At 43.0% G+C, this 24498-nt stretch overlaps 1 protein-coding gene across 1 annotated transcript in view; it reads right to left on the bottom strand.

The window, feature by feature from the left end:
- The window catches only part of TYR (tyrosinase), an 85425-nt gene extending 61224 nt beyond the window's left edge, over positions 1–24201 (bottom strand). The window contains exons 1-2 of the mRNA XM_077842238.1: positions 23383–24201; positions 6989–7205 (exon numbers count right to left, since the gene is read on the bottom strand). Coding sequence (XP_077698364.1) covers positions 6989–7205; positions 23383–24201 — 1036 coding nt within the window. The remainder of the gene's footprint in view (positions 1–6988; positions 7206–23382) is intronic.
- Between the last annotated feature and the right edge of the window lie 297 nt (positions 24202–24498).

Here is a 24498-nt window from a genome sequence, read left to right as displayed (position 1 = left end):
AGCACATTACATTAATCAGGGCACACCATCTTTGCTTACTTGTTATCCCTCTTAACCTCACTTCGGGGACTGGAATGTGATGCATGTAATATTGAAAGGGGCGTCGTCCTGGAGAGCAAAAGTACAGAATGCCATCCGGCGCCGACACTGATTAAAATACCTGGGAAGGGTTAGTTCTCACATGTAGGTTTTAAAAACATTCCACTGCACACCTCTTCAGGCCTGATGGTTGGGAAACACTGCTCTAACATGTGCTCTGCTTTTAAAGGCACAGTACATTCTCCTAACAGTGGCAGTGTTATGCAATTTAAAGCTTGTCATCTGAACACAATTAAAAATTAAGCAGTCACAATGACACACCTTATTCATGGCTGTGAGCATAAACTTTCGCAGTGATCTTATATGCCCATCAAACATATTTATTTTTCTCAGCAAGCAGCATCCAGACTCCCATTCTTCGTGTGGCTTTGTGTCTGTTTAGAGGATGAGACATCATGATCCTGTCCCTTTCAAAAGTATAAATAGCTTCTTGAACCACATGGTCACAAGGTTATTGGTCGGATTCTGTGTTCACTTACTCATGATTTACATTCATGGTGTGTCAGGGTTCCCTCCCCACTCTGGGGTACAGATGTGGGGACCAGCATGAAAGACCTCCTAAGCTTATTTCTATCAGCTTAGGTTAAAAACTTCCCCAAGGCACAAATTCTTCCTTGTCCTTGGATGTTATTGTTGTCACCACCAAGTGAGTTAGACAAAGATTCAGGAAAAGGACCACTTGGAGTTCCTGTTTCCCCAAAATATTCCCCCCAAGCCCCTTCATCCCCTTTCCTGGAGAGGCTTGAGAATAATAGACCAATCAAATAGGTAAACAAGATGAGCACAGACCAGACCCTTGGGCTTTTAGGACACTAAAAACCAATCAGGTTCTTAAAAGCAGAACTTTGTAATAAAGAAAGTAAAAGAAACACACCTGTAAAATCAGGATGGAAGGTAATTTTACAGGGTAGTAAGATTTAAAACACAGAGGATTCCCTCTAGGCAAAACTTCAAAGTTACAAAAAACAGGACTAAACCTCCCTCTCAGCATAGGGAAAATTCACAAGCTAAAACAAAAGATACTCTCATGCATTTCCTTGCTATTACTTACAGTTTCTATAATTGTAGATGTATCATTTCAGTAGGAGCTAGATTACCTGCTTGGTCTCTCTGTCTCAAGGGGGAACACACAGAGAGCACAAACAAAACCTTCCCCCACAGATTTGAAAGTATCTTCTTCCCTTATTGGTCCTTTTGGTCAGGTGCCAACCAGGTTATTTGAGCTTCTTAACTCCTTACAGGTAAAGGAGGGATTTTATGCTACCCTTAGCTGTATATTTATGACATGGTGTAACTCCATTGAATTAACACCACATAAAACTAATGTAATAGGAGAATCAGGTCTGGTGACTTAGAGGTGGAGGGGAATGAATAGATCACACTCTATTAGAGTCAAAGTCCCTTAAGGCATTCAGGGGACTTGCAGTGTGCAAAAGTTTATGCAGTAGCCTTATGCACAGATAAAGGATGTGCATCATTTTTGCTGAACAGAACCTGTATAGGCTGTTCTGAAAATCTGGTTTTATATTTTGCTACTATTTGTTTTTCTGTTTAACTCTATTAGAAAAAGAGCGCTGAAAAATGTACTTGAAACTGACATTGTATCAGGTCGGTGGTTTGGGACCAGGTATCATGTGAATACAATTACAGTTCTTGTATCAACCTAGTCCCATGTAGATATTTGTTCAGTTTTGCATAGTATTCTTAACACCAGCCATCTAGTCCATTGTTGCAAGCAAACTTTGTGATGCATTGACAGTACACATGGAAGTAGCAAACTGTTATGATAAGAAGGGTTTGTGCCAGCGAACTTAGTGGGATATCATGCAGTATCCAAATGTCCCCCTGTAGCTGCTTTTTCAGTTAAGGGTTTTAATAGAGTGCTGGATGGAGACCAGGGTTCTAATCTGAGCTCTGCCACTGACCTGCTATGTGACCTTATGCATGTTACTTCACCTCTCTGTCTCTTTCCCCTCTTCAGACCCTTTGTCTGTCTTGTCTATTTAGATTGTAAGAATATCTCTTATGTGTTTGTACAGTACCTAGCACAATTGGGTCCCAACCTCTGAGACCTGTAGGCACTACTATAATAAAAATAGTATTTGTTCACATTTGTTTTCAATGACCCACTAATACCAGGAGAAGGGTTTGTGGGGCCAGGGTAAGGCCATGTGTTCCTTCTGCTCACTAATTTTACAGGGAACTAAATCTCAGTATCAGAGCATAGGGTGTTCATATGACCAGGAAATCTTGTGGAACATCAGGGATGGGGACACTATTAGAATATAGATATTCAGACCTGCCTGTAAGGCCTATACTTTAAGAACTTAGGTGTATTTTTACTACTTAGCTAGTTATCGAGGTATAAAGCAAAAAATCAAAATCACCGTCCGCCTGTGTATGGGCCTTCTGTCACTAGGATAGTCTGAGGCCTTTGGCTAAGCAGCAGGGGCAGCCATAAGCTGGGAAGAGTAAGGTCACATCCTCACATCCCAAACCAGTCACATTGAAATAAGGTGGTATTGGGCATTTACAAAGACAATCCTGTTCTGATCATGCCCATTACCACCAGATAAAGAAACAGATCTTGCAATAGCATCCTGTCTGGCAAAAAATCACTTATCAATGGTTGTGGTTGTGAAACCCTCATTTCTATATGTTTTATCTTTATGGCCCCCACTTTTCTATTGTTAATCCATCTGGTTCTCTAATTGTTTTTGTCTGCTGTATAATTAATTTTCTTAGGTGTAAGTTAATTAGGGTAGTGGGAAATAATTGGTTAGAGAATTATGTTACAATATGTTAGGATTGGTTAGTTAAATTTCAGTAAAATGATTGGTTAAAGTATAGTTGAGAATATTACTACACAAATTGGGGTCAAACAGGAAGTACAAGGGAAATTGGAATCATGTTTGTTAAGGGGCAGGGAACGGGAATAGGGAACGGGGAACAGGGACCCAGGCAAGGCTCTGCAGTGTCAGAGCTGGGAAGGGGGGAGAGGGGGTAAATGGTCTGTGGCATCAGAGGTGGGAACGGAGCACGGGGGAACAGACTATCAGAGATAAGCCTGACTGATGTGAAGGGCTTCGAAATATGCTTGCTTGGAAACTAACCCCAATAAACATCGCATTGTCTGCGCTTCGGACTTCTGGTCTTTTGCTGCTTGCTGTCTGCGTGACAAGAACCAAGGAAAGCCCTCTAACAGACACCTCTGTAAAGCCAGCATGAGGTCAATCACCACCAGGGTCTTTATATTGTGCAACACATCTAAGACAAGGGAGTTATTCCATATTCACACTGGGGTAGCTGAAAGCCAAACTGAGTAGAGTGTTGCATACAAGTATCTGAATGGAGAGAAATGTTTTAAGCTGTTCCATGGGGAGATACACTCTCACCCAGAGTGATGGAATGAAACTCAGCAAAAGTAGAACATTAGGAAATATGTAACAACAGTGGCTCAGAGCATCTCCTCCCATGGAAATGCACATGGGAGGATGAGGGGTGGTGCTGGGAAGGAAGACTCCTCTCCCGGCAGAGGTTTTGCAGAGTCATTTTCAGGAGACTGGGATGAAGAATTTTGCTCCACGGAATTAAGAGGGGGTTCTGGGTGCAGGTCCTTGGTCTTTGCAGAGCTTGTGGGGAAAAGGGGAGACTCAGTCTGTGCCTTTGGTCACCCCTGCCCCTTCCAACATCCTCCACACCTGCTCCCTAGCAGGGTGGCTCCATTTTGACTTTTCTACAAGAGCTTCCAGTAGCCATGACTGCTCTCTTAAAGGAGGATCCCTAGAACAGACAGAGGGAGCCTGCAGAAGTGGGCTGTGTTGCCTTCTTTATGTAATCTCTGCAGAACAGATGAGGAGAGGAGGTTCATGCTCTTAGTATCACCACAGACTTAACCTCTCCTCCCCAAGCCCATCTTTCCCTGAGGTGGAGCCTGTGAAGACCCCTCAGCAGTTCTGGGAGCAGGGTAGTATCTGACCATCCTTCCCACCCCCTTAAAATCAGAACAGAAATTAACCTATCATGGATCTCAATGGGCCACTTAGTCTCCCTTGGAGCGTAGTTGATGCTCTTTCACTGGAACCATTTAAATCTGGACTAGCCAAAGCCCCAGTTAATATATTGTCAGCAGCCATCATTCACTGGCTTTCTATGATTCTTTTAAATTAGCATGTGTGTGTGGTGGAAGAATGGGTGTTGGGATAGAAGAAAGATATCCGTGTCGAACTTCTGAGGGGTTATTATAAAGAACAGTGGATTTGCCATATATATATTATAAAATATGCCTCAATGTCCTTTCAGCTGTAGCACAATCCAAATTAAAGCAATAACCCATTCACAATGTTGTTGGGAGCACATGCTAAGATATTAACAAGTCTCAACACAAATTGCTGTGACTGTGCGCAACAGCCATGAAATTAAAGTGACGAAGACACAGCACTGGAGAAAGGGTTCCATGGATTAATCAGACAAAACATTGATTGCTAGTTTAGCAGACTGCAAAATAAGAATTAAAATAGGTCTTCCCAACCTATTCAGGTACTGCAGGTTTTAAGTGCTTTCTTGATTATTGTGCAATTTTGTTGGACATCTGTGCTACTGCCTTTTAATATACCTTTGAAAAATTTATATATATATATATATTCTGGGATAGCTCTTAAAGTGTTTTTTGATGCATCTTGCATGAAGAAGCTATACAAAACTAAATTCTAATTGTAATATGAAACATAATGTCAACACTCTAACATTCCCTGCCTGCCTTTCTGACATCCAGACACCAATTTAAGCTCAGCAGTGGAAAAAACTGAGCTCTTCATTTTTTTTTTTTTCTCCAAAGCCCTTCACACTCCTTCCAGTCTCATGAAGCAGGGACAACACTTTCATCCTACCTGTCATTTGGGCCTGTAATCTGGGTGTCTTTTTTTTTTTTTTACTCTTTTCTCTCTGTAGACTCACACATCCAGGCTGTGTCCAGGACGTGCTGCCTTTCCTTGTGCAACGTCTCCAAGATCCAGCCCTTCCTCTTTGTCCATGCTGCTAAAACTCTGATTTAGGCCCTCATAATTTCATGTTTTGACTACTTTGCTCTCCTCCTTTCTGGCCTTGACATCATCTCCCCCTGCCTCCCAATGCTTAAATCCATTCAAAACACAGCAGCAAAAAAAAAATCCATGTTCCTGGTTCTCTGGCTTGTCTCTCCAGCCATATCACCTCCCTCTTTCCAAAACTTCCACTGCCTCTCCATTTCCACTGCATCAAGCACCAACTATTTCCAGGCCTGGGGTCATTCAATGTCTGAAATCTCTTGTGGCTTCAATGGAGTCACTCCAAATCTTTCACCAGTGTAAGAGGAGACTTTGGCCCACAGTTCGGATCTGAGAATATTTCACTGTATGTTGTGAAGGAGGTAAAGTGTTTTATGGCACCCACCATTGCACCGAGAATGATAATCAATAATAATAATAATTCATAAATTTAAAGGCTTCAACTGCTGGTCCTTGCTGCAATTTTCGTGTTGTGGTGGAATATGATTGTGGCCCTTTGTTGTCACCATGTTCTGGGAGAAGGTTACATACCTGCCAGCTATGTGGGGCATTAATGGAAACCTGTCCTGCCGCATGCCCCGGGCATATGAGGCAGCACTGAAGGAGTTAATACAAACATTTTATAAATAGAAATAATCTTCCAGCATCATTAGCAAGGTAGCAAGATTCAAAAAGGGGCTGGCTTATAGTTAATTGTGCCTTTTGCAACTTTTCATTAAGGCAAAGTTGCAATAAAATGTTAACATGCTACATCTTATATTTGTTATTACTTACTCAGGATCAGGTTAATATTCAAGGAACCTGGCTAACGATTCTGGCTTGCTGGCTGAGGTGCTCTCCTCCTCTGAGTACGCTAAAAAGGGTGACCAAATTTCTAACTACCTATCTTCGTTTTGGCACTTTTCTTGTGTATGTATTTGGTATAAAAGTTTGTCCTTATTTTACTATACCACTTCCATAGGAGGAGAAGTCACGTTTTTCCAATAATGTGCATTTTTGTAAGGTATATTAAACCCCATGTGTCAAAAATTAACCTAATCTCTAACTATGGGTATGCAAAGAAAACCCCATGGCACTGAGTCTTAGTGCCCGGGTCAATTGATTTGGTTTTGTGGGGCTTGGGCAGCAGGGCTAAAAATAGCAGTGTACACATTCCTGCTTGGGCTGGAGACTGGGCTCTGAGACCCTCCTCCCTCACCAGGTTTACAAACCCAGGCTCCAGCGCAAACAGAAACCTCTCTGCTGCTATTTTTAGCCCCTCAGCCCAAACCCCACAAGTCTGAGTCAATTGACCTGGGCTATGAGACTCAGCACCACAGTGTAGACACTTGCAGTGTAGACGTACCCTGTGTAGATATGTCTGCACAGCAGCTGGGAGGAGTGATTCCCAGTGTGGGTAAATGTACCTGTGCTAGCTGTGCTCAAGCTAGCAGATGAAGAATAGCAGTGTGGCCACAGTGGCTTGGGATAGCCACCTGAGCACACACCTGGGACCTTGGATGGGGTTGTACTCAAGTGGCTAGCCGAAGGGACCATGTGTGGTGTGCAGCCATATGGCTATTTTTAGGCTCTAGCTTGAGCAGAGTTAGTGCATGTACATCTACCTGAGCTGGGAATCACATCTCCCAGCTGCTGTGTAGACGCACCCTTAGAGATTTCCAAGAGGAACTGTGACATCAGGTACATTGTCAATTCCACCCCATGAAATCAGTCCAAGCTGCCCAAGGTTTAGAGGCTCTACTTACTCATAAGTTACAACTTCCATCTTGAAACAGCATTATGCTACATCCCTGGAAAGGATCATTCTATGACTGGAAATGCCATACTAGAATAAAATGTGTTACCTTCCAAAGTGTTTCTGAAGCTGAAATTGGCCAATTTATCCATGGACCCAGATTCATATTGAGTCAACGTTAGACAAAATTCAACCTCAGCTGAAGATGGGAGCCTAGGTGTCCTTGTTTTATCATGGTTCCCAGGGTTTCGAAGTATAGGGCCTTCATTGGTGGCATTGCATAAAGCCTGCCGGCTGTTGTACTCCTCCGATAGGCTGCAAATTACCTGTGTAAAATATTTTCCATCAGCACAGTTGTCTTGGTTACAAAAAGGATAAAAGAAAACACTGTTTTATTTTTCAGAATAAGTTCTTCGACCCATAGAACCCAGAGCAGAAAATGCAAATGCTATAACCTGTGTGTAAGAAATGATGTTTGTATTAATTTCAGACTACAAAAATGACTTATGTAAGTGGCCCCCTTTCATATGACAAGAACATGTAACAGTGACACACACTTAACGTTTTGAAATTACGTATTTTTCCCCATATGAAATGCACATGACCTTGCCACTTGGGTTAGGGGCAAATTCAGCCCTCATTTAGAACATAAGAACGGCTATACTGGGTCAGACCAGTGGTCCATCTAGCCCGGTATCCTCTCTTCTGACAGTGGCCAATGCAGGTGTCTCAGAGGGAATGAACAGAACAGGAAATCCCCAAGTGATCCATCCCCTGTCATCCACTCCCAGCTTCTAGCAGATAGAGGCTAGGGACACTCAGAGCAATTGGGTTGCATCCCTTACCATGCTGGCTAATAGCCACTGATGGACCTATCCTCTGTGAACTTATTTAATTTTTTTTTAACCCTGTTATAGTTTTGGCCGTCACAAATCTCCTGGCAAAGAATTCCAAAGGTTGATAGTGCATTGTGTGAAGAAATACTTCCTTTTGTTTGTTTTAAACCTTCTGCCTATTCATTTCATTGGGTGACCCCCACTTCTTGTGTTATGTGAAAGAGTAAATAACATTTCCTTATTCATTTTCTCTACACTAGTCAAGATTTTATAGACCTCTATCATATCTTTTCCACACTGCAAAGGCCCAGTCTGTTTAATCTCTCCTTATATGGATGTTGTTCCACACCCCTAATAATTTTTGTTGGCTTTCTCTGTACCTTTTCCAATTCTAAAATATCTTTTTGAGATGGGGAGATCAGCTCTGCATGCAGTATTCAAAATGTGGGTGTACCATGGATTTATATAGAGGCATTATAATATTTTCTGTTTTATCTATCCCTTTCCTAATGATTCCCAACATTCTGTTAGCTTTTTTGACTGCCACTGCCCATTGAGCAGATGGTTTCAGAGAACTAGTCATGACTCCAAGATCTCTTTCTTCAGAGGTAACAGCTAATTTAGACCCTATCATTTTGTACGTATAGTTGGGATTATGTTTTCCAATGGGCATTACTTTGCATTTATCAACATTGAATTTCATTTGTCATTTTGTTGCCTAGTCACCCAGTTTTGCAAGATTTCTTTGTAACTCTTCACAGTCTGTCGTGGATTTAACTAACTTAAGTAGTTTTGTGTCATCTGCAAATTTTGCCATCTCAGTGTTTACCCTTTTTTCCAGATCATTTATGAACAGCACTGCTCGCAGTACAGACCTCGGGGGTGGGGAGGCACTCCTATTTACCTCTCTCAATTCTGAAAACTGATCATTTATTCCTATCCTTTGTTTCCTATCTTTTAACCAGTTACTGATCCATGAGAGGATCTTCTCTTTTATCCCATGACCACTTACTTTACTTAGCAGCCTTTGGTAACGGACCTTGTCAAAGGCTTTCTGAAAGTCTAAGTACACTATATCTACTGGATCCCCCTCATCCACATGTTTGTTGACCCCCTCAAAGAATTCTAGTAGATTGCTAAGGCATGATTTCCCTTTACAAAAGCCTGGTTGACTCTTCCCCAACAAATCATGTTCATCTATGTGCTAGACAATTCTGTTCTTTACTATAGTTTCAACCAATTTGCCCGGTACTGAAGTTAGGCTTATCAGCCTGTAACTGCCGGGATTGCCTCTGGAGCCTTTTAAAAAAATTGGCATTACATGAGCTATCCTCCAGTCATCTGGTACAGAAGCTTATTTAAATGATAGATTACATTCCACAGTTAGTAGTTCTGCAATTTCATATTTGAGCTCCTTCAGAACTCTTGGGTGAATCCCATCTGGTCCTGGTGACTTATTACTGTTTAATGTATCAATTTATTCCAAAACCTCCTATAATGACACCTCAATCTGGGACAGTTCCTCAGATTTGTCACCTAAAAAGAATGCCATAGGTGTGGGAAACTCCCTCATATCCTCTATAGTGAATATTTAGTCCCATGCAATGTGTCTGGGCCAAATTCATTACTACTAATGTAAGCAGTCACAGCCCTACAGACATGAATGGAGTTGAACCTGTTCATGGCAGCAGTGAATTTGTCCCTTTGACATCAGTGAGGCTTCAGGGGTATCACTGCAGAAATCTGGCTTTTACTTCCTAAGAAGTGGGTGGAGATGACCAGTCTTGTGTTTTGGATCATCTGTTTGGGGGAATCTTCTCTGTACTTGGGACCTGATTCCGTTACTCAGTGCACTGAGTAGTACCTTAAATCACAAGTTGTCCCATTGAGTAAGCACAGCTGGCCCTTAGCACAAATAAGGAAAAGGGCATACTGGTTTGTCTTCTTAAATTGTCTCTGTTTTATGCTATGACACAGACTTCATGTCTGAATGTGGGCAAGTTGCTTAGTGTCTGTGTGCTTCATTTCTACATCTGGTAAATAAGGATAACCCCACTTCCCTACCTCGCAGGGATATTGTGACAATAAATACTTTGAAGATTGAGATGCACTCATACTATATGGCAATGGGGGCCATGTAATGACCTTAGATGGGAATATGCTAAATAGTGTCATACTACAGCATGATTTTCTTAAAAGATTACATTTCAGCTCTGGGTAATGCCATCTACAGTGCAGCTGTTTTGTGCCAATATCACCAATGCACAAGTGCTTTAAAGTTGTCCACCAATCATCCCCAAGTACAGAGGGATTTTCTGGTGATGTAGAATCCTGAGTCTGGAAGGGACCTCGAGAGGTCATCTAGTCCAGTCCCCTGCACTCAAGCAGGACTAAGTATTATCTAGACCATTCCTGACCGGTATTTGTCTAACCTGCTCTTAAAAATCCCCAATGATGGAGATTCTACAACCTCCCTAGGCAATTTATCCCACTGCTTAACCACCCTGACAGTTAGGAAGTTTTTCCTAATATCCAACCTAAACCTCCCATGCTGCAATTTAAGCCCATTGCTTCTTGTCCTATCCTCAGAGCTTAAGAAGAACAATTTTTCTCCCTCCTCCTTGTAACAACCTTTTATGTACTGGAAAACTGTTATCATGTCCCCCCATCCCAGTCGTCTCTTCTCCAGACTAAACAAACCCATTTTTTTTTCAATCTTCCCTCATAGATCATGTTTTCTAGACCTTTAATCATTTTTGTTGCTCTTCTCTGGACTTCCTCTAATTTGTCCACGTCTTTCCTGAAATGTGGCACCTGGAACTGGACACACTGCAGCAGTTGAGGCCTCATCAGCATGGAGTAGAGCTGATTAGAATTACTTCTTGTGTCTTGTTTACTACTGATTAGAATTACTTCTTGTGTCTTGCTTACTACACTCCTGCTAATACATTGAGAATGCTCAGAGGTGAAAGTAAGCTGGTACGGCCCGGTACAGCGTACCGGCAAGAGCTGGTGCACCGTACTGGGGCAGCCCGGCTTCCCCGGGGTGCGATTTAAAGGGCCTGGGGCTCCCAGCAGTGGCTGGAGCCCTAGGCCCTTTAAATTGCCTCCAGAGCCCCGCTGCTGGAGCCCTGGGGTAGCGGCTGCAGGGCTCCGGCAGCTATTCAAAGGGCCGGGGGCTCCCCTGCTTCTACCGCCCGGGCCCTTTAAATATCCACTGGAGCCCCGCTGCCGCTACTCCAGGGCTCCAGCAGCTATTTAAAGGACTGGGGCGGTAGAAGCAGGGGAGCTGCGGGCCCTTTAAATAGCCCCCGGAACCCTGGGGTAGCGGGGGCTCCAGGGGCTATTTAAAGGGCCGGGGCTCCAGCTGCCTCTGCTGCCTAGGTCCTTTAAATAGCCCCTGGAGCCCCGCCACTTCCCCAGGGCTCCAGCGGTTATTTAAAGGGCCAGGGCGGTAGAAGAGGGGAGCCCCAGGCCCTTTAAATAGCCCTCGGAACCCCGGGCTGCTACTGCTACCCCACTGGGGGGGCACTTACCTTATAGGGTGGGCTGGGGCTGGCTCTGACCCCCTCAACCCCGCCCCTTCCGCCCTAGGCCCCAGAGTACCGGTAAGTCACTTGACTTACTTTCACCCCTGAGAATGCTATTTGATTTTGAATTACTTCTCTTGTCTTGCTTACTACTGATTAGAATTACTTCTCGTGTCTTGCTTACTACACTCCTACTAATACATTGAGAATGCTATTTGATTTTTATTCAACAGTATTACACTGTTCACTCTTATTTAGCTTGTGATCCACTATGACACTGAAATCCCTTTCTGCAGTACTCCTTCCTATGCAGTCATTTCCCATTTTGTATATGTACACCTGATTGTTCCTTCCTAAGTGGAGTACTTTGTAATTGTCCATATTAAATTTCATCCTATTTACTTCAGACAGTTTCTCCAGTTTGTCCAGATCATTCTGAATTTTAATCGTATCCTCCAAAGCACTTGAAACTTTCAGCTTGACTGGAAACCAATGATAACTACTCTCTGAGAACTGCTTTCCAACCAGTTATGCACCCACCATAGAGTAGCTCCATCTAGACTGTATTTCCCTAGCTTGTTTATGAGAAGGTCATGTGAGACAGTATCAAAAGCCTTACTAAATTCAAGATATACCAGATCTACCACTCCCTCCCCCGCCCCCCCAAAGGCTTGTTACCCTGTCAAAGAAATCTATCAGGTTGATTTGACGTGATTTGTTCTTGACAAATCCATGCTGACTTTTTCTTATCACCCTATTATCTTCTAGGTATTCACAAACTGATTGCTTGATTATTTGCTCCATTATCTTTCCAAGTACTGAAGTTAAGCTGACTGGTCTGTAATTCCCTGGGTTGTCCTTATTTCCCTTTTTTATAGATGGGCACTATATTTTCCCTTTTCCAGTCTTCTGGAATGTCTCCCATCTTCCATGACTTTTCAAAGATAATCACTAATGGCTCAGATATCTCCTCAGTCAGCTCCTTGAGTATGGTAGTAGTGTGGTCATAGCAGCTCCTATGCATAGCAGCTCTTCCCCACCTCAACTGTTTGCATAAGAGAAGTGACCTGGGGAAAAAAGATGTGTCCAGGTTTCCCTGTATCTTGGCTTCCATATTGGCCTTGTGAAGCCACACACAACTAACACAAGTTAGGACAAACCTGAGACTACTCTAACCTATGCCAGGAACCTACCTGATATTCAGCCTGCCCAGAACTGGGGAGAATTTAATTGCCTTTGGTAGGCAGGAGATCAGTTTAGGTGATCTAATGGTCCCTTCTGGCCTTAAACTCTATGAAAATGAAAAAGAGGACTATTGGCTTAAAAGCTCCTGGAGTTGCACTGTGTGCTCCTTAGCTGTAGCTGAGGATCTGGGCCAATAGCTATGTCTGTATTTAACGATCCTCCCCCGCTATAAAACAAAAAAAAACAAAACAGAAAAACCTCTCTATCCCCACCAAAACATAAAACTCTGTGACCAATGTCTGCCTTGTCTGTGTGCTTGGTCATGGCATGTGTGGAAAGTGAATGTGCAACAGAAAACAGGCCAGGGGGAAATCTCCAAAGAATTCCTTCATGCTTATTGTTTATTTGTATTTAATGAAATAAAATACTGAGCAACAAGAAGTGCAAGAGGCAATATATCCTGTAAGCATGAAGTGGAAGAAAGTAGGATTGTTCATCCTTAAAGGCAGTGTCAAGACCAGATATATCAGTACCCCCCAAAATGCAAATGGTGTTTGATTTATTTTTAATAAATAATTAATCTTACTGTTCCTCCCTTAAAGCCCCCTCTTATATCTTTAGGATGTAAGTATATTGGGACATAGACTTTGTTACACTCTCTCTATAGCTACACCCATGCAATTCTATTGTCCTCATTAAGGTCATATGGGCGTAACTGAGAGCAAAATATGTCCCTCATGTTTGTCTGGCATATTTTACCTTTTCTGCAGCAATGCTGTACCTTTTCTACATATGCAATGCTATACATTATTACCTTTAACAACAATATAATATTTTGACTGGTGGTGAGGCCCAGACTTCCCCCAAAGAATCCATGCCTTGCACAGAGAAGTTCAAAATAAGGTGGGAAGGTAATGGTGAACTGTGATCAAGGTAGTGCTCCAGAAGGTCAGAGTTGAAATGTGGAATGAGCAGTTTGGATAGGTGTGTAGTGAAAGGTGCAATGTTTGCCAGTACAGATAGGCTCGAGAGAAGTCCCAGCACAAGCAGTTCTAAAAACTGGGAGAAAAGCTGAAGGCTATTAAAATAAAAAATCAGAAGCCACAGAGAAAGTCGTTTGCTTTGCAGAATGTGAGATGTGACCTTTGAACTTCAGGATAGCCGAGAAAGGGAACCCTTGCTCTTTTCAGTTAGGCAAGTGCGTTTGATTTGTGGTTTTCGTCCTATGTTCTATGTGATGCAGTTTTCTAATGCTGTTAAAGCTAATGTCGCTAGTGGGCACAGCTGGTATATGCCAACATTAATCTCTAGTATGACCAAGTAGGGTCAAGTATCAGTGGGGTAGCCGTGTTAGTCTGTATCTACAAAAACAACGAGGAGTCTGGTGGCACCTTAAAGCTTGTCAGTAAATTATAGGGAGGAATGTTAAGAGAACACTTTCATGACAAACTGCTGCAAAATATATACAAATAATAATACTTAGCTCTTACAGAAGGGATTGAACAGGACACATTCTGTTTTATTAAATTTTTAAAAACCCTCTAAGTTAAAAGACTATTATTTAGGTTGCAAAGGCAAGAATTTTAAAGTTTGAAAATGCCAGATTTACCATTGTCTGTTCAACCTTAATGATCCGAATGCACATGTCGCAAGGGGAGAGACCATTTTTAATTACATGATCATGTGCTATTTTTTTTCCCACAGGACCCCTCCCTTATTCAGTGCACAAGATGGATGCACATGGGGTCAGAATAAAAGCTATGTGGGCAACAGTAAAATAGGTAAATCCTAACTTTTGACTTCTTGACTTTGCAACTAAATAAGGCCAGCACATACAAGTTACTTCACTGATTTACATCAGCTGAGTATCTAGCCCATAGATTCATGGATCCAGCTTCTGCTCTCTGTGTAAAATTCAGGAGTAAATATAATGCAATAAAATGTGTGAAAAAGAATGGAGATGAAACAAGCATCAGGCCTTTAGTGTTCAAGGTCAGGACTGCATGTTCTGAGGGAACAAAATCAAGGCTGATCCAAGGTCAGGCACCACTTCTCAGAAAGAGATAGGCAGATCTGGAGGAGCCCAAATGGAAAAGTGAACAGTTTTTACAGATTATTTTTAGTATTGTGCCTGGAGGCCCCAATCAGAATCAGGGACCCATTGTTTAAGGCTCTGTAGAAACACCTAATAAGAGACAGTCCTTGCTCCAAAGAGCTTCCTATCTAAATAGACAAGACAGCAAAAGATGGGAGAAAAGGAATTGTTGTATTCCCATTTTACTGAGCTGCAGAAAGATGATTTGACTTGCCCAAAATTCCATGGGAAGTCTGTGGCTGATCTGGGAATCCAACTCAGATTCCTCAAGTCCCAGCCAGGTCCTTTAACCCACAAGATCATCCTTTCCCCCAGTCTTAGTTTTGAAATTTATCAAACAAATTAATCTCTGGTGTCACTTCATTAACTTCAGTTCGGCCTCGTGTGTTAAAACTCCTAGGGCTGCTGTTGGAAATAGGTATGTGTTGCCCTGAACTGGGTTTCATCCCAACACCTGGATGGAACCCCACTGCAGTCCATGGGGCTTTGCAGGAGTCTGCCTGCACAGAGCAGCTTTTAGAATCACAACCTAGGAGGGTGAGAGAGAAACAGTCAAATCATACATAAATGTAGGACAGTCATACGCACTGGGATTTTTATCATTATTCATTCTATAAATAGATAAAGTCCCAGATATTTCCATCTGCCTCTGAACCTAGCCATCATTACTTGGCTGGATTCTTATATGCAATCCAGCAGAGGTGGGATGCTTATAAGAAATCAAGTAGCTCTGTGTCAAGAAATGTTGATTTTAAGAAAAGGGAGTGAAAATGACTGTCTGTGACTTTCTATCTGGCCTTAAAATTAGACTGGGTGTCTTTCTAGCAGTGGTATTCACTAGTTCAAACAAAAGTTACGGACCTAATGCAGAAATTGTTGGTGAGGTTCTGTGGCCTGTGATATGTAGGAAGTCAGACTAGATGATCATAGTCGGCCTTTCTGGCCTCAAAAGCTATGACAAATGGGCCTTTGTCGCCCCCTTTTCTCCTAATTCAAGATGAGGCCTCCCTTTTAAAAATTGCTCTACTGAAGTTTTTCTCTTTTGGAACAAATTCATAGATTCACATTGGACAATGCTCACTCCTGCAAACATTGTAAGGGCCCGATCCTCAGCAAGCATAAATAAGCGCAGCTCCATTGAAGTTGTTATGAACATGCACAATAGCTACATTTATATAAATAGTTAATAGGTAGTGCCAGTAGATGGCACTCAAGAATATGCAGCATAGTTCCTGGGTTTAATAAAACTTCTTCTTGTGCTCTGGAAATGGGTTCCTTTGTAGAGCTCTTCATGTCATCTTTTAGCACAATTCAGTGAACTCTGCTAATTTGTACCAGCTGAGGAGCTGGACCCAAGAAAAAGGGTCCGATTCTCCACACTTTCAAATGGAATATTAAGACTAGAAAATATTTGTAAAAGTTTGGTAGCATTTACTGTGACTCACACCTTTCTTTAAAGCGGTTGGGTTTTTACCTCAACCCTTAGGCCCTGATTCTGCAGTTGTCTCTGCGCAGACGGATCCCTATACCCATGTGGAACCAATTGTAGGACTGAAGCCTTAGACTTTCTTCAGTCTTGTGTTAAACTTTTGTAAATTGCTTACTCTCTGAAGTGTAAATAGTTCATTTTTTAATGCCGGCATTATTTGTGATAATTCTTTAAGGTTACAACAATGAGAACAGTGACATGCACTGTTTACAAACATCAAGCCAAAAATTTTATGTTAATGGTGATAAATACTTTCTCAAATACATGGGAAAATGTTCAAATATATACCGATCTACACTTTAAAGGGAGAATAAACTAAGGCCTAGATTGAGCCTGTGCTCATTGCCTTCACTAGGGGGCGGTGCGTAGCTCAGCCTCACAAATCTTTCAGTACTCCTGCCTTGCTCCCATGGGATAATAATTCACACACCTCTTTGCTAAGTATATATTACTGCACTTCGCTTCAGCTCCACTGGCCAACATCTTGAGTGGAGTGGGCTAAGACTCCACCCACTCCCTGCCCCTCTCTGGACATCCCCACCTGCTTGCTTTGGCGTGGGACTGGGCTTGCAGCCCCAGCTGTCACCTCACACCTGAAATACAGCTGCATGGAGGCTGCCCTGGGGTATGACTCTACATGGCTGCATTAGGGCCTGGCACAATCAGGCCTTAGTTAGGTGGCATCCAAATGCAACTCACTCACCAAACGTAGCGAGATGTGAGAAGAATCCTGAGCTATTGTGTAATGGAACAAGCTGAACTTTGGAGACCCTATCGTAGTAATGTCTCGTCTTTAAAACAAAGCAAGGAACTCTGAAAGAGATTATGCATATTTATACCCAATTAAGAGCACATGAAGTGCTCTTTCAAACATTTGTGGGGCTGAAAAGATAGATTAGCAAATGGACAGAATAAAAAAAAAATGCAGAAGTAAAACTTCAAAGAGATTGTAAGAGACAACTCTGCCAGGGCATAAGGTGACAAATTGTCTCCAGTCTATGAATTTCTGACCCCTACTGCATATGCATAAATTAAAGGCGCTACTGAAAGTGACATGACTGAAACAAACCTAACCCCTATAAGGTATGTTCTCCATGTTCAATTAACTCTGGTTGAAATTCCTCCCTCTGCAGAGGGGCAGCCCAATGCCTGAGGACATCTTACCTCCCAACAGAGCTGGGGTTTGCTAGCACGGAGGGGATATTATTGCGAATCACTGCCGAAAGATTCATTCACTCTTGCTGGTATTTCCCTTCTCGTTTGCCAGCATATGATGTTGTGCTGCTTTTCTGGCGCCAGGCCAGGCCTTTTTGGTGTGGCCACCCCTGCACCCCAAATGCACACGCAGACTCAGCCTCCTACAGGTCAGATCCCTTTTCACTGAATTACTAGTGTGCATTAGCATTGATGACAAACCTGACCTGGGAATTTCTAAACTTCCGATCATTTCTGTCATTGAGGTTTATTTTTTTTACTAGGCCATTCTTTACCGCTGTTGCTACATATGTGGGGAACAGACTAGCAACTATAGGCCAAACTCTCCTCCCAGATGTGAATCCAAAATAAATCCAGTGAATGAAATCAGTGGGATTACTTTGGGTTTACAGCAGTATAACTGATGGGAGAATCTGGCCCACGCTTCTTGTTTGGGGGCTTTCTTTCTATTCATTTCTCTGCGGCACCGAGAGCCTAATCTCCATGGAACACAGCATGTAGATTCTAATCTCTCTGTAACACAGCGTGTTTCAGACTTAAAATCTCTGTAAGTATACAGCAAAGAGACTAATCTTGATGACCACCTGATTGACAGCTCCTTGCTCACAAACAGCTGTCAGGGTTTTATTTTTTTTCTTTTGAAAATGAACCTGTGCAGCAGACATGGTCTTAAACTTATTGTGTTGTAAATTGCAGTCAGAGGCATAAGCAGTTTCTGAGATATGGGTACCTGTGGCTAGGCAGCGGGGTCGGCTTCAGAGCCTGAGCCGCAACTTCAAAGTGCTGTCTGTGCAGGCATTTTCAGAGCAGTACTGTGAGCCCCGCTAGGCCTGGAAAGCTTGCTTTCGCTTGCTCCAAAATGCTGTGTAGAGATATCCCTTCCTGGCCTGGTTTGGTCACAATAGCCAAATAAGCAGACAGCCCTGTACAAATAAGTGAGATGAGATGTGAGGGTTTTTTTGTTTGTTTGTTTGTTTGTTTGGCTAAACAAATATCTTTAAAGTAATGCGCACAATTTTATTCAAAATTTTAAAAAAATCTGCTTTAGCCTAAGAACACTAAAAAAAAAAAAAAAAAAAAAAAAAAAAGCCACAAGAAATACTGGAGCAAAGGAGGATTGGATCTTTTTTGGTTTGGTGATCAGAGGTGTTTTTACAGGTTTTGGATGTGGGTAGAAAATAGTGCTTGGAATGATGCCCTGGTTGCCCCCTTAATTATGCAGCCATCAACCCACCTCTATGATGAATAAACTGTGCCTAGTCCTTAGTTAATGTGCCCGACTATCCAACTAGCACACCCCATACAGGGGTTGCTCACCGTTGCCGTCCCTGTGCACATCAGGCACGTACTGATTCAGCAGCATTTTATACACATTTTCACAGGTGTAAATGTTTGTATGGAGTGCCAGGGTAGTGGAGAATCGAGCCTGGAGTGACCTTACATTGCTGTGACTGAAAGCAGAACTTAGTCCAGTCTGTGCAATTACTTCCTCTCAGTCAGTCTATTTTTCCAGGTGCCAGAGTACACCAGGCCCAATCCAATCTAGCTGTGTTCCATTACAGGAGTGGAACAAAGCAGCCAATAAATACTAGTGACTCCGGGTAGAATTTATACTCTATTTCCTTATTTTGTCTGTAATGTACCTGGCACCCAAACCCAATTGACTCGAACGCTCAATCTCAACAAAATGAGCCAAATTCTGCTTTTACTTTCACCAGAGCAAATCGTTGGTAACTCCATAGACTTTAATAGAGTGACTCTAAGTTTACACCAGTGCACCAGAGAGCAGAACGTGGACCAGAAACATTCAAACAGGGCACAGTGCTGATTTCTCTTAGCCAATACATTATCTTGAAGAACTAACCCCCCGAAAAAATCACCTCTCAAGCTTCCATGCAAAGATTCTGCTTTCTTTCTCCCTTGCTCCGGATTTGCAGGAGATTGCATAGCTCAGTACAGCATTAATGAGTGCCTATGGGTTTTATTTAAGACAAAGAAATCTAAAACCAACAGTTCAGCCATTAGTTACAAACATCTGCAAGGATAAGGTAAATTCTAGAGAGAAAAAACATATTAGCGGTTCCTAACAGAAGCAGGAGTCAGAAGTCTTTTTTAGAGGATAAAAATGAGAAAAAAACCATGGACAGAAATTCACTCAACTAAGTGGTAGCAGTAGCTGAAGAAAAAAAGTGAGGGGGGGAGCTAGAATTTCAGCATGCAGGCATGGGTATCCATGTTGCCATAGCAACTTTGCCATGGAATAAAGTATTTTGCTCCTTTCTTTAGAAAGAGATGCTGTGCTACAAATAGGCACTTTATATTTTTTTAAAGAAATCCATAACAACCCTTTGAGTGTGCCACCATGTCTTAATTTTCCTAACACTGCAGAATCCGCAGTCATTATTTTATTACATTTTGAAAGGGCATTGTGGATTTTAAAAGGACACTGTGATACTTCTTTATTTTAATGTCATTTTTAGCTGTTTCTCTTCTCCTCTCTATCATTTAGATTACCCTATTAAAAGCCAGAATTCCTACACATCTCTCAACCCTCCACCCCCTTTGTTATTTGACTGGCAGTGCTTTGGCAGTCAGCATACACTGCCCTAGATCTATGGTTGCCTTCCGGCTGAAGCTAAGACTGTTTGTTTCCTTTTAGTTTTATGGAATGAGATTCTGATTCTAGTGTCAGACTAAGTCACTCCTCTGACTTCAGAGTTACTCCACTGTCAGTAGAGCTGGTTGGGAATTTTCTGACAACCTTTTTATGTCGGAAAATGGCAATTTATTGAAACCAAAGCTTTCCATGAGAATGCATCTGTTGTGATGAAACTTTTGTTGTGAAAAAATGTTCAGGTCCAGGAGGGAGGGAGCAAATAACTCACCTGAGAATGGCCCAGTGGCTAAGGTGCTCACCTGGCACAGAGAAGATCTAGCTTCAAGTCCCCATTCTATCTGATTGAAAGCAGGGACTTGAACTTGGACCATCCACATCATAGAATATCAGTGTTGGAAGGGACCTCAGGAGGTCATCTAGTCCAACCCCTGCTCAAAGCAGGACCAATCCCCAATTTTTGCCCCAGATCCCTAAATGGCCCCCTCAAGGATTGAACTCTCAACCCTCAGTTTAGCAGGCCGATGCTCAAACCACTGAGCTATCCCTCCCCAGCTATACTGGATGAGTGCCTAACCAATGGGCTATGGAATCAGTTTCATATTTATTTTCTTTTTGGGGGGGTAAAAAAATCTTGGTTTCATCCAAATGAAGAGTGGAAAAAATTGTGTGGGTCTGGAATACCATTTTCTACCTATCTCTAATTGTAAGCCAGAGTAACATTTGGCCTCAGAGCTACTAAAGCAGTAATCAAAATACATTTGATCATGCCCTCCTTCCTTGTGTTTATAGTCGCTTATGCCCCCCTCCCCCACAAGTGCATATAGCGTCACCCAGCTCTGAAGGCAGAGCGGAGAGCAGCAGCAGCTGCCAGGCACCCAGCTCTGAAGGCAGCGCCACGCCAGCAGCAGTGCAGAAGTAAGGGTGGCGATGTGAAAAGTGATATTTGTCAATATTACTTTTCGCAGCAGACTTAGTGCCCCATTGCCACCCTTAACTCTGCACTGCTGCTGCCACCCTGGGGCTGACAGCCGGAGTCCTGCTGCCACCTTCCAGTGAGGGACTTGCAGGGGTGAAGGGGAAAGGCAAGACCAAGCCTGGGCTGCCTCTTGGTGAGGGTTTGAGGGGGCGGGGAAGGAGAATCCCAGGATGGCAGGGCTCCGGCTATTAGCCCTAGGGTGGCAGGGCTCTGGCTGTTCCCTTTATCCCATCCCCGCACCTCCCGGCTGTGCACGGCCCTTCTGCACGAGCCCCAACCCCCCAGGGCTGACAGCCAGAGCTCTTAAAAAAAGAAAAGAAAAAAAAAAGGAAAAAAAAAAAGCTCACAGCTCCCACCTCCCTTGACAGATTCCCATGCCTCCCTTGGGAGGCCTGCCCCATAGTTTGAGAACCACTGTACCAAAGGAACATCAGTCTAACTTGTACCTTGACCACATGCTCCCCGAATCAAAACACAATTCTGCTATCTTGCCATTGTAATTCAGGAGTAAATCCATTGACATCAATAATGTTACACATAGGTGTTGGAGGAGAATCAGAGCACGGAATGCAAAGTCCTAGTTAGAACTGGTTTGAAAGTTTTAACAAATAGGCACTTTCATAAAATATTACCAAGTGACTTAGGTGCCTAAACCCCATCATCAAAAGTGACTTAGGAAATGTTGACAATGGGACTCAGGTGCTTTGGGAAGTTTTACCCCAAAACTAAGCATTTTTTTAAACATGCTGCATTCCCCCTTCCCCGCAGCAACACTTTTGTGCTCAAGGCATACAAAGACTTTATTTTGACGAGATTTGTCTTTTAAGAGAAGCTTTGCTTCATTTATGGGCTATCTGAAGGACAGCCAGCCTGAAATGGTAAATTATAGAATACCACTGTTTTTTAAATGTACAGTAGCAAAGCTTTTATGTGCTCAGATACTACATTGATAGGGAAGCTATACATATCTACCTATATCAGTCAGACCTTCGAAAGGGTAAGCAAAGCATTGCTCTCTGACCCCTCCTGCTTTGTAGGAAAACATTATTGCATACGTATGGAGACAGCTAGAAACTTGCTAATTGTGTAATATTATCTGCACCCTGTTACTATTGACCTGTCATCCAGTGTGCTATATATGTCTTAATTAGACTTCATACTCCACAGGACAGGCAATATAGGCCTGATTCTAGTTTCACTTACACCAGTTTCACACTGGTGCAACTTCATTGACTTCATGATACTCCTGGTTTAGCCCAGTGAGAAATCAGATGTGGGTCTGCTGTATTCTCTGGATGAAATCCTAGCTCCGCTGAAGTTAATGACAAAACGCCCACTGACTTCAGCGGAGCCAGGATTTCACCCCATGTGAAGTACCATATGCACATATGGGACTATATAAATAAAGTTCTGCAGGACTTCGCTAGTTTCACATTTTGTTGGAATGAGAAAACCACACTCGGAGACAAATGACATCTTTCTGGCTGCTTGTATTCTATATACTGGACCAGTTTCGGTACTTTTACAATTCTGAACTGGTGTCAATCCAGAGGAATTCCACTTAAATCAGTACTCTGATTACACTGCTGTAACTGAAAGGAGCCATTGCATCAGTTCAAAATACAGGGTCAGATTCATTGGTATATTCTGACTACTTTGTGCTACTCTGGGGATGCAAAGCAGCCATAAATCCAGTTTACTAGGCTGGTGTTAGCCCAGTTTGTCTTTGCTTTGTCACACCAGAGCATCATAGAGCTGCTGGAGTAGATTGGTGAATTTGTCCTACAGTCCGTTAAATCATGGAAACAAAGGACCAGATCCTCAGCTGGTGTAAATTGTTGTATCTCCAAGTAAGTCAAAAGAATGATGCCAGTTTGCACCAGCTAAGGACCTAGCCTTTAAAGTTATAAATTCCAAAAGTGCATAGCACTAGGACACCACAATGTATCCACTTCAGCTAGATAAATAAGCAAGGCTATATTGCTTTATAGATTCAGCTGAACGGTGTTTGAAATGTAGGAATACTCTGAGTGCTAAATTCTTAGCCCATTTTAACAGGGGAGATTAGCTTTTATTTTTCTTTTGAATAAATCACCGGCCTTTATTTGGAAATGACTGCTGTTAACAGCATAGCCAATCCTTTTGGTGCACTAAAGACTTTTCACTTTAAACTAGATAAGCTTAATTGGATAGTTTAAAAATCTTGGCTGGAAAAAGAGGTGGTGAGGGGGCAGAGGTGGAAAGTCTTTCAGATTGCAGAGCACACTGATGACAACTCTGTGCTTTTGTTTCCATTGCTCAGACACTAACACTGCTGTGTGCCGGCGACTTGCATACAAATGCCCTACTTTCTCTCAGCTGGATGTCTCTGTCCAGCACTGTTGCGATGTTGTGTTATGCACTTTGCTTTAGGTGCAGCGATGCACCCAAAAGGTGATTGAGTATATTTTTTGGTGACCTAGATTTCCCTCTGGCCACAAGTCGATTAGCACGTAATGTATCAGATCTCTTGGCATAAAGCCACCCTTCCAGCCCTCCCTCCCTGCCAGCCAGTCCTTACCTGCCACGAGGAGAAAAAGGATGCTGGGCTGAGTAACTGAGGGTTAGTGGGGTGTCTGCCTCCCATCAATTCGTCAGTGCAGACATCACAGCCTTCGGCATCTCGCCAGTCCCAGTAAGGGATGGTGAAGTTCTCATCCCCTGTGATCTTCTGGATCTCGTGTTCCCACAGCAGCAAGAACAGCCGATGCCAAGGTAGAAAACCTGGGGCTTCATGGGCAAAATCAATATCCCTCCATACGCTTGACCCACCTAGCAAGGTGTCATGAGAGACGTAGTAATGCATCCATACGAAGAGGTCGTAAATGTTGATGTTCCTGAACATGGGGGTCGAGCCATTGTTCATCTGAGCATAGGTTCCACTGGCGATGACATAGTCCTGGCTCGGGGTTTGCTTTGCCAAGTTGAGGTAGGCAAGGAACTTATTCTTCTCTTTGCTACTAAGCTGGAAGATGCTTCTTCTCATAAGCATCCTCCTCTCGGCACAGTTGGGCCCTGAGAAGCCAAACCTGCACTCCCCGCAGTTGAATCCCATAAAGTTGCTGTTGCATTGGCATGTCCTGTTATAAAACACAGCAGGCCAGTCCTCTCTGTCGTCCACACCTGTGAAGGGGAATTGCGGCCCGAGTGGGGCACGGGACAAAAGGATCTCCTGGCAGGAGCCCCTGCCAGAGAGTTCTCCACAAGGGGACCCATCCCCAGCCCACAGTGGGCAACATTCCTTCCTCAGCAGGCTCTCTGAAGATGCACAGGCTCGGGGGAACTGCCCGGCTGACGGCTGCAGAATCCCCAGCAGGAAACCCAGGGCCAAGAGAGACATCCTCACACAACAGCAGGCAACCTTCAGTGCTGTGGCTCAGTGCATGAATAGATCTAACCCCTGCCACAGCCCTGCATATGAAAGAAATTTTTCCCCTCCGGTGGGAAAGTTTCACTCCTGTCTTTTTTTTTTTTTTTTTTAAACCATGCACACTTCAATCTCCTTTGCCATCTACTACACATACACACAATTCTCTGTTAATCTGATTATCACATGTTCTGGGTGAAATCCAAGTGACTTATTTTCCCCTGCCCCTTTAGCGTTCAACATATACAGACTTATTATAAGCAGTCATCT

The sequence above is a fragment of the Eretmochelys imbricata genome, chromosome 1 (genome assembly GCF_965152235.1).
Source record: "Eretmochelys imbricata isolate rEreImb1 chromosome 1, rEreImb1.hap1, whole genome shotgun sequence".
In the NCBI taxonomy this organism is placed as follows: Eukaryota; Metazoa; Chordata; order Testudines; family Cheloniidae; genus Eretmochelys; species Eretmochelys imbricata.
This window is presented reverse-complemented; position numbering and strand designations above follow the sequence as displayed.